The 11508-nt window shown below is 38.0% G+C and overlaps 1 protein-coding gene across 1 annotated transcript in view; it reads right to left on the bottom strand.

Annotated features, from left to right (window-relative positions):
* Positions 1 to 624: 624 nt before the first annotated feature.
* The window catches only part of LOC122790539 (vomeronasal type-2 receptor 26-like), a 109362-nt gene continuing 98478 nt past the window's right edge, over positions 625 to 11508 (bottom strand). The window contains exons 5-6 of the mRNA XM_044058088.1: positions 5407 to 6298; positions 625 to 658 (exon numbers count right to left, since the gene is read on the bottom strand). Coding sequence (XP_043914023.1) covers positions 625 to 658; positions 5407 to 6298 — 926 coding nt within the window. The remainder of the gene's footprint in view (positions 659 to 5406; positions 6299 to 11508) is intronic.

The raw sequence follows: 11508 nt of genomic DNA, 5'->3' as shown, positions 1-11508 counted from the left end.
ACCATGGCTGTGTCTGCTAAAATAAAACAGTGTCCATCACAGTTGAGTGTGCTATATAGATATTGCTGTGCATCTCTTCTCTGATTTCTGTCTATAAGTCTCCTGTGATTTTACAATCTGACCTTGTAATTACAACACTCATACAGAGTGGTAGATTTGGACGGTGCAGCAGTAGCATTATTGCCTTCCAACAAGAGGTTCTCTGGTTCGATTCTTGGCTGGGGTGCTTTCTGTGCTGAGTCTACATGTCCTCCCTGTGTTTGTGTGAATTTCCTCAGGGTGCTTTGGTTTCCTCGCACATTACAAAGACATGTGTCTAGAGTGTTTCTCCCTGGACCTCCCCTGAAAATTGGCTTTGTTCCAAGTCAGACTTTCCCAGTTAACAAATGTTAAATAAAATACAGGATTTCCTAGACTGTTTTATTATGTAGCACAGTGTGGGTGACAGGCAGCAGATATGGGCCAATTAACTGGACATTCTGGACATATCTGTACAGTTGTGGGGTATGATTCTGCATACAGCCTACTACCACTCCCAGGATTTGAACCATGGCTGTGTGTGCTAAAAATGCAACAGTTCATGTCTCAGTTGAGTGTACTATTTGGATTCTGCTGTCTGTCTTTTTAATTATTTTTTTCTAAGTCTCTCTCAGTTGTACTATATGACCTCTTGTGATTACAACAGTCATATACAGACATTCCTACACATTTTTTTATGTAGCATAGTGTTTGTAACAGTGCTTAATACAACAATACTATTAAGAGGCTGCAGCTCTCCATTACCATATGATACCAGAGTAAACACACACAGTCCAGCAGTTAGACCTTTATTGTCAGGCTGTTGTGCTTTTATTTACATACAACCTATATGAGACTCCTCCTGACATATTTTCTGGTGTATGCAGTACATGCCTTAAACAATACAGGTTTTATACAGGCGATTAAGCTTCTACTACTTGTAGATTTATTTCCTATGACGGTACATGCAAGAGTATTACTAGCCTGCCTCATGTTGCAACCGCTGCACTCTACAGGCATGGGCTTTCTGGTTGGAAGACCGCTCATCTGCCACTGTGAAAGACATAAGAGGAAAATTTAGCCATACCTATCCATAATAGAAATGAGCTGGCAATTATTAAACAGGTAGTCGACTGATACTTATACATGGCTAGGACATCCTCCATCCTCTAGCCCCTTGTATCCACTGTTGTGATGATCTAGTGATGCCTGACCTGCTCATCAGTTCAAGGTATGCCAGTGGCACTGGTGAGGTCATGGATGAGATGGTCCCAGGTTTCCGCTTTGTATTGGGAACCCTGGTACTGGCCCTGCAGCAGTCTCTGGTCATGGTCTTTAAAAAGGAGTCCTGCCATGACTCTGGACTCTTGGATGCCCCAGTGCTGCACCTGAAAGTGCACACCCACTCCCATACCAGTCATAGTGCCTACAGGAGGAAGCTGCAACCAATTCTGAGATGTATTCCAGCCTGTTGGGTTCAAATAGGGCCAATTACCCACACCTTTCCATGGTTGGATGGTTTTGAAAATGCTAAGCTATGGGCAAACCTGCTTACCTGAGGTTTGCACTGCTTAAAGGGGTATACCAATGGGCAAACTGATTTAGATGGCCTACACATTGCTTACACCTACTAAGCTGGGCTGTGCAATGCTTAGTGTTGCTTAATTTTTAATTTGCATACTATTTGCTGTTTGGCATTGATTTATTATTCATTACATGTTATATACGTGTTTGGTATCCATGATTCAAGTGTACATACACTGTATGGGGTCATTTTGTTTAATAGGGGATTTCAACACTTTATTACAATGACACCTCATGTCTGGGCTTAATGCAGTACTCCAGTTCGCATATTTATGTTATGTAGTAGGTTATATGACATAAAACTGTATATTGATTCCTTTCACATGTTAAGCTTGATTTTCCTATAGTGAGGATCTGTTTGGTGATACCTCAATCATATGTACTGCAGTGATGGCTTATTGGTTAACTACTGTGACTATAGTGTACAGGGTCCTGGGTTCAAGTCCTGCAAAGCATGTTTATATTGTTTTTGGCCAGAACAGTGGGAGTTTCATACAGAGCGATTACAGCACTTTTAAGCAATTGTAAGTGGGTTTGTGTGGGTTTGCGTGAAGGTAAGCAATGCTAACCTCCAGTTAAATATGCTTACAGAGAGTTAGCTTCAATATTGCTTAATCTGTGTGCGCATTGCTTACCCCTGCACAAACAGACTTAAACCTGCTTACTACTGCTTAAATATGCTTACTCTTGCTTAATAGCGCTTATTCCCGCTTACCCCCACACTAATTTAGACAGTAACATAAACTGGTTATTGGGAAGGTGGTGGATTTGGACACTTTATGGATTTATCATTCTTTACACATTGTACCTTTGATTTTTATCCCTGATTCTTGTGTACATATACTGTATGGGGCACTTGTATTTATATATGGATTTTACAACATTATGACAATGACACCTCACATCTGTATTTAATTTAGTACTCCAATTCACAAATATATGTTATTTAGTAGGTGATGCAACAAAAAATATTGCTCATAAAGTTATTTGACATGGAAAATGGAATGTACTGGAGTGAGACTTGAACTGGGAATGACTGCTCATAAGGCGAATGCTCTTCCCACACTATTGCAGTAGTGATTCATTTGCATATATCTTCATATTTATCCTCTTGTGCCTTAAGCTGCAATAAATGTAGCTAAGCAATGGGCAAACCCACACACCTATGGTTAAATTTTATCTGTTTGATAAAAAGAAATTAGCTTGTTTATATTTTATATTTTAACTATTGCTCTTATAAACTTGGGGGGTGTTGCTGAGGGTATGCATTCACCTATGTGCATTCTCGCTCATTCTTATTGCTAACCTGCTGTTCTTGTTTGCAGAGGCATGTATATTTTGAGAGCTCTGCTCTCAGACACGCCCCCTGCACTCATACATGCTTCGTGTCCATTTAGGAGCTCAGGCAGCATGCTTTTATTAATATGCCTGGCACACTGCTGTGCTGCTCCTAAACGGCTGCTTCCGTGCAGGACTAAGCTAGCCCTGCATGGAAGGATAGTGAATCTAGAAGATCATTGCTTTTTCAGTATTTATGCTAGGTTAAATAACATTGCATTTAAAATTTTTCATCATTTTCTCTTAAAAGTCTTTGGCCCTCCACCTCCACCTCTGGCTCTCAGCATCTTCTCTAAGTAAGTAATACAACAGACATGGTGAATTTTTTATTTCATTTTTTTTTCGGGTGACATTTTAACTTGACAGATGGAAAGAACACCTCTCTTTCTGAGATGGCTAAATGGTCCATGACATTTGATGAATGTAACATGATGTGTCACATGATGTTCCCATACATGTGACCATTTAAAGGTCTGCTTACCACTCAGCCACAAGAAGGTGGTACTCAAGCTTCAATAACAGCCATCACTTAGTGAGAGAAAGGAGAGCTGACATTCACCACTCAGTCTTTCCTACCCTTTACTTGGCACTTCAGCTGTTAAGTCATGAACTGGTTAAGAACTCACAACTAGCACATCCCATTTTTATTGGTTAACTGTACCTTGTTATGGCCATCTGTTGAGTCAATCAGTTTCAATATGGGTACAACCAATTCATATTTACTTTTGTCATTCAATCGCTCTTTACGAAGCACTCAGTCCTTAATCTCAGCCAACCAGCCTTCAGCTTGAGCAGAGAATTTTCTGGTAACATTTTTTTTCCTTTAGCTACTATGAAAATTAAGGGTTTTCAGGATATCTGCAATTTTAAATGCATGCTGGATGTAAATGAGAAGAAAGTTCCTCAACATATATTTATAATATCATATATTTATAATGCCACAGAGATTAATCTCTTTCCAAGGGAAATTAGATTTGTCAGCACCCTATTGAATTCTCTCCCTAGAGTAAGAATAAACAAGACACACAAGGAATGCCTGCCATGTGCAGCAGATGTTGATTTTCTATGTATGCACCCAGACCCTTCACTGCTACATAAACTGCCCTTTACATGTGAGTTTGAGTCTCTATGCACCATTATTACCTGCAGAGTTCTGTATGCACCCCTTGAACCCACTTCCTGACAGAAAATCATCTAGTATTCTCTATATAATGTTTTACTGGAGGATTTCCCTCTTGAGATGAATGAAATGCTACCAGCTGTTTACTTCATTTTCTCACTGCTTACACGTGCAGACTCCAGGCCTGGCACTTGAGCACTGGTCACTGAAGTTACACTAAGAATGTCAAGCCTCTATATCTAGCAGGCAGTGTTGACTTTATACCTTAACATTGTCATATCCTTTGTTCATCTTTCATAGAAGAGCACAGTTTGCACAGAATATGTTTGTAAAATTAGGACTAGAAAGTAGAATTTCACTGCAGTCTGTGGTGATCACTCCATTTACAAATTTTTTTAATGATTTTCGTAGGTTCATATGTGTTTGCTAGGCTAATGACCACGGGGGCCATTTTAAGCTTAGCCATGCATCTGAAATCTATGACAAGTTCTGATTTGGAATTTCAGAGAGTATTTAAACTTGTTGTTGCTTTATCAGAAAACCTATACTCCATAAACGGCTGTATTGATTATTAACAAGCACAATCATTTATTAGAACAGTCTCATGAATTTATATATTTGTAATTTCAGATACTTTAAGTTGAGAAGCTTAGGTTTAAAACCAGTTCTTGTTTAGAACTAATTTGGATTATATCATTGTATAGATTCAAGGAATGCTTCTAAATAAAGAGTGACTAACATTATGTAACTATTTTATTATTTTTACCTTACAGTGGAAAGGCAAGAAAAAAATTATGCATCTTTTCAAATCATAGAATGCCTTACTAAATAAATCTGTTCACACATCAAACCATTGCAAAAATCAGTGCCTAACATACAAATAAACCAGTTTGCTGTTTGAGGCAGGCTTTGTTTTAAACAAAAACATTACTACTATTTTGTCTTGCAGTCTGTAGTGTATATATCTGCATATGTTGTCAAATCTAAAAAGTGTATATCATAGACAAATGAGACAGAAAGCCACTTAAATTATATCTAGGTTAACAGCTGATGAATATCAGAACAATAAAATTGTGTCAAATAGAAGCAAATGACAAATTTAACACTTCCTAAAATTTGTGGTTTTGAAACTTCTGCCAGATTATTTAATGTTTTGTAAAATCAGAGCCATATGAATCTGATAAATTGCTTGTAACATTCATATAATGCTTAAGTAAAAAAAACAAAAACTCGGTCACATAGATCACAGGCACGCCTGACCTATAAAACAGTTATTTGTTGATTATATTTATAAAACACAGGTAAACATACAAGCACAACCAAAGTGACAATGATGTTAGACTTGCTTGCTAGCAGTTACTTTTCTTGTGTTCAGGTCTGGTCGGAAAATGATAATGTAACACTTGGGAAGGAAGATACAAACTTGTAAACCAGCACTTGAGGACAAGATGGCAAAAACCTCTAAAGCGACCATGTATTTTCCTTTTGTACTGAGGTATGCTGGGATGAAGGATAGCCAAACACTGACAAACACAAGCATACTGAAACATATGTATTTAGCTTCATTGAAGTCATCAGGAAGCTTCCTTGCTAGAAAGGCTACTACAAGACTAAAACTAGCCAAAAATCCAATGTATCCCAGCATACACCAGAATGCAAATAATGATCCATCATTGCATTCAATAAGGATTTTTCCAGTTACTGATTTCCTGTTATGTTCCAGAGATGGTGGAAAATAAGCCAACCAAATTATGCAAATCATGAACTGAATGAGTGTCCCCAAAAATATAATACCTAAAGGCAGCTTGTATCCAAGCCATTTCCTCAGATTGCTGCGTGGGTTTGTTGCCTTAAAAACAATAACAACCATGATTGTTTTTGATAGCACACATGAGACACAAAGAGTAAAAATTATTCCAAATGTTGCTTGCTGGAGCATACAGGTCACATTCTTAGGCTGACCAATGAATGCCAGAGAACATAAAAAGCAAAGCATAAGTGCAAATAAAAGAATGTAGCTGAGCTGGCGGTTGTTTGCACGCACAACAGGAGTGTGACGAAATTTAACAAAAGTTATACAAACAAAGCAGTTAAGTAAAAGTAAAACAGTGGTTACAGAAGTCAAAGCTGAACCTAAGGGGTCTTCATATGCCAGAAACTCCGCTGTTTTCCTAATACATCTGTCTCTTCTGCTGTTAGGCCACTGGTCTTCCAGACATTTTATGCAATCATTCATACCTTTGAAAAGAAAACAGTTTTTTATTCTCCTTAAGAAATGTAGAAGTCAGGTAACTCAAATATATATATATATATATATATATATATATATATATATATATATACACTCATTTGTTTTGCATTCCCATTTAAAAATATACATTACTTGCAAAGCATTCAAAAATAAATTTACTGTCTCATTAGTGAATAACTGAATAACTAGAGTTTTTTTTCTTGAACACACGAATTAAGTATTTTACAGCAACACTGATTAGTTAAGATGGCTTTTTCAGAAATAAGTTCTAGTGGAATAACATTTCACAAGGAACTGTTTTATTTAAACCTCAAGAAATGAATAATAAGCAAATGAGGTTAATAACCTCCTTTAATCTCTTCCACAATTTTTTCCTTTTACTCTGAGGTATATACAAAAATATGTTTTTAGAGGACCATTTTTGGCATATCTGTCTGTAAACATTGCTGTTTTAGTTGTCTATAATACAATTTAGAGCCTTTGCCTGGTAGGTAGAACCATAGCTTGATCATCTGGCACCCTATGCATCTCCTGTCAGTCAAAGTAATTTGCAACAAATGTAACAAGCTTCTTACTACTGTTAAATCACAAGAGACTGAGCTCTTCAGTATTTCAGTATTAATTTAGGTACTTATGTATTATCGCAACCAGATTTCCAAGCTGTGATAACTGAAGTTAAATTGAAGAACGGACATTCGGTCTTGCCTTCTAAGGTCTGTCTAATCTCTGTTTCACAACAAACTTCAAACATTTTTAAGGTGTAATGTAAGGCTGGATTGTAAACAACTCATTACAACTCTGGTAAAACAGTCACCATTTCCTTCCCCTGGTTCCTCCCCGACCATGGCTTGAAAACTTCATACGTTTCCATCAGTTTGAGTTTTTGGCATCACCCTGTCTGTTATAATTGATCTCCAAACTGAGACTCCCATTGGGGGAATGAAAGGGAAGTTAGTACATGCAAAGGATTTTCCAGTCTTGGCGTTTACTTCTTATAGCTGACAATCCCATTTATTGTCTTCCCTTCCTATCACACGTTCTGATGCATGTACAGGGGCACAAACACTGGCGCTACTGTCTCCAGTCAAACCATTGATCTCATTGTAATGATAATATTTGATGTTGTCAGTACTAACCGTGTTATTACATTTGGGTGCCGTTCCTACTAAATAAGCTGTTTCAATGTTATAAGCATTGAGGTCCCGCAAAACCTTCTCCTGCTTACGTTGTGCTATGTTTTTTTCATAGCGATCAACTGGCCCAAAATTCTGTTAATTTACCTTATTGGAAGACAGTTACATCGCAAAGGTATGCCACCCACGAATACAAAAGGTGACCGTTATCCCTCTTTCTGCCCGATACACAAAGTAAGAAACTAGGATTCATACTTCCCACAACCCCTTTCAAGGTTAACAGGAATAGTTTGGTAAAACCGAAAGAATTATTGCAGCTTGGAAATCTGGTTGTGATAATACATACGTACCTTAATTTATGAAGCTGCAATATCTCTCTGACTTTATAAAGCAATGCCTGTACTGCATTCGCACACCTTTGGCAACAGCTAATTACACCATCTTTCCTTTCATTTTTCTCATAATAAACTTGTCTTCATATTTTTTCTGTCCTAACCCCTAAACCTGGATCACTCATCCCTTTGCCTTGATATAGTTAAAGCTCTGTAGGTAGTTAACTATGACAACACAAATAATAATGATCCCTTTCTTAGAAACTATTTTAATTGCATTCTCTTATTTTTTTTTTCAGTAGCAGATTTTCAGTTTGGTGCATTTAATACAACATTGATCTTTCTACTCAACTTATCTTTTCATATTTCTCATAATAAGCTTGTCTTCATATTTTTTCTGTCCTAGCCACTAAATGTTTCAAACCACTCTCTATCTTCATTAAAACCTAGTCCTACTGTTTTTTTGAAAATACTAACATAACCCCCAGCAACTTTAGTTCAAAAACACAAATGCTTCCAAGTTAATATACCCCCATAACCTGAAATGCTCTTTCTAAGTTTTGCACTCCATAGTGCATTCTAATATAATTACTTATGCATATTTATAATAATTAAAATGTTCTGCATGTGGTATGTTTTTCCTATTCAAATATGCTGGATATTGTAAATATCTTTTCCCAATGTTATGCTGTATGCACTGCACACACTGTTCTACAAATATTTTATGTTGTCATATTTCATCTGTATTGTTTTATTACCCTTTTGTATATTGCTTGATATTGTAGTCTCGTGCTCAGTCTGAAAAAAAGTTCATTTGTATCAGTGCTGTATGCTGGTTACCAAACATGAATAAATTTAAAGGGTTGCTTTAGTGTCTTTTTTCAGTAATAAGCAATAAGTCATTTTTAAAGCAAGCATAATAGTTTTCATAATGACAACACTGGCAAACTGACTTTACCTTGACTACTGTGTTTTCTGAACATCATACAATGAGAGGAACATTGCTAGAAAGAGTTAGAAGGACATCCATCAGAGATATTTATATAATGGATGGAAAATGATATCAACAGAGATCAGAGGAGATAGACCTGATCATAAAAGATGAGGCAACACGGCATGGGTGTACAAGATAATGTTAAAGAGATGCAAATTAGTTTTATGAAATGGAAGGATAGATGAGGGAGATAGGGGTAAAGACAGCAGGTGGTAGGACTAACAGCCTCTGGATGTCTAAAAGTATTATTTTCAAGGATGCAACTTTAGGCTCATACAATGGTTTAGCAAATTGATTATGGAGAGAGAGAAAGACTCCAGAAAGGCATTCAAGCAGGCATGGACAGGTGATGAAGAGTGATGGAAAAGTTAAATATGAACGGAAGAAAGAATATAAAATTCAGACCACAGTAATCAAATAAGTATAAGCATATTGTATTTTTGTTACCAGGCAATTCTAATTCACATGCAATATATTATAAAAATAAATTACATATAGCAGCAAATATTCATTCTGCACCATTTTCAGCAGAAGCTAATCTAATATTAAAAGCATATTTTGCCACATTAACCATGCATCTTGACTTGATTTATAACAGCATAGTTCTGTGTTTTGCCATCAGCAAGTAGAAATATGAATATTTTTATGTTTTTTCCATGCACTTGACAACCACAATGCCTACCATATCAAATTTGAACTAATTTTTTAGAGTTGCCTTAAAACATCATTTAGACAGCCAAGAGTGTTTCTTGTGTTGATGTTGGCAAACTGGACATTTGAATTTGAATTATTTTTGCCCCAATCCTCCCCTATGGATAAGGGAACATGCAATCTGCATCACCAAAAGTAGCCATAATACCTTCCGATATGCAAGGACATGCTCTTCTGCACTTACTCCATGAAAGGTATTGGCAATCAGTTGCTTGGGTTTCCACATGCATGTCCTCAGGTCATAGGTATTGGCAATCAGTGGCTTGGGTTTCCATATGCATGTCCCCAGGTCACAGATATTGGCAATTAGTGGCTTGGTTTTCCACGTGCATGTCCCCAGGTCACAGGTACTGGGAATCAGTAGCTTGGTTTCCCACGTGCATGTCCTTAGGTCACAGGTACTGGCAATCAGTGGCTTGGTTTTCCACTTGCATGTCCCCAGGTCACAGGTCTGTCTCCTTCTTCTGAAGGACTGGTGCAGCACTCATCTAGTTTTGCCCCCTCTCCCTCGGGATGGACACACCCACCCTCTTTGGTGGCTCCATCAAGCAACCAAGCTACTAATTGAACTTGTGTCACCTGGTCTGTAGTCAAGACTTTATCCTGCTATGCCACCAGACCTCACTTGAAAACATGTACAGCTGTGTTAGAGGTTTGCTGGTGTGTTTCCACTCAGTGTGCCATTTCTGTGCCTAACGGGTAAGTTGTCAAATGTCACAGGTCTGTCTCCTTCTTCTGAAGGACTGCTGCAGCACTCATCTAGTTTTGCCCCCTCTCCCTTGGGATGGACACACCCACCCTCTTTGGAGGCTCCATCAAGCAACCAAGCTGCTAATTGAACTTGTGTCACCTGGTCTGTAGTCAAGACTTTATCCTGCTATGCCACCAGACCTCACTTGAAAACATGTATATCTGTGTTAGAGGTTTGCTGGTGTCTTTCCACTCAGTGTGCCATTTCTGTGCCTAATGGCTAAGTTGTCAAATGTAGATAATGTGGCCACATTCATCCTGTTATTCCTTTCCACTAATACCATATTCTTACATTCCACCACCATTACGGGTCCTACTCCTCCTTCACAAAGTTAGTTCTGTATTCACTATACTTTCTTTTTATGAGGAAAATTATTACTTTCTCACATTGTCTTTCAGAATATTGTTGCACCAACAGCATACTTGATCATGGATTTGATTGGTGAATCCATTACAAGTTGGTTCTTGGATAAAGGCTTGGATAAAGTTGTTGTGTGAGGTACAATTTCTTTGCATACTTGCTGGCTTTGGGACCATGTAAGTATGAACATTGGGCAACAGTTGGATCCCATCGGATCAGCTGCTTTCTTCTCTTCCCATGCATATCTAGTGACATAATTAGTGCAAAGGATTAAGAGTGCGGGCTGTTAACAAGCTGTTTGCTACTGTCTAGGCTTTGATTTGTGTTGCTTACAGTATGACCCGAAGTAACCAGATAGTGCAAAGCACTTATATAGGTGTTCATTGTGAACTGACACTGAGCAGTCGGTGGACGTTCGAAAGACATGCGTAAATGGGCGTGCCTTCATTGAAGGTTTAACGTCGAGTTGCCACCTCGGTGTTTGTGAAAATCTACTGCCAATCGTTAGCGGACTGGAGTTCCGCTGTGGCAACCCCTAACCAGGAAAGCCGAAAGACAACAACAACTGAGCAGTCTATATGGTGACTTAATTAGTGTACTCTTTGTACATGGAGTTATTGTCTGGTGGGGCAATCGTCAAGATTTCAAAATATGAATGATTGTAATGGCTGGGTTTGGTGCAAAACAGACTTACGCAGCGCTGAGAGGGAATGAAAAACATAAATATCCCATAGACAGGACTCTGCAAATCCAGGTTGATAAAAAGGTGAATAAAAAAAAAAATAGGTAAAACCCATGCCTGAACCTAAAGAGAAATGCATGTTAGGCTACAATGAATTATTTATGTGACTGGGACAAGCTGTAGGCATAACTAAGTAGATAAAAAATTAGCCAGCTGTGTGGAGTACAGGGATAA

Source organism: Protopterus annectens, chromosome 16.part0 (genome assembly GCF_019279795.1).
Source record: "Protopterus annectens isolate FY-2018-M chromosome 16.part0, PAN1.0, whole genome shotgun sequence".
In the NCBI taxonomy this organism is placed as follows: domain Eukaryota; kingdom Metazoa; phylum Chordata; order Ceratodontiformes; family Protopteridae; genus Protopterus; species Protopterus annectens.
The sequence above is the reverse complement of the archived record's forward strand: the minus strand, read 5'-3'. Positions and strand labels throughout refer to the sequence as shown.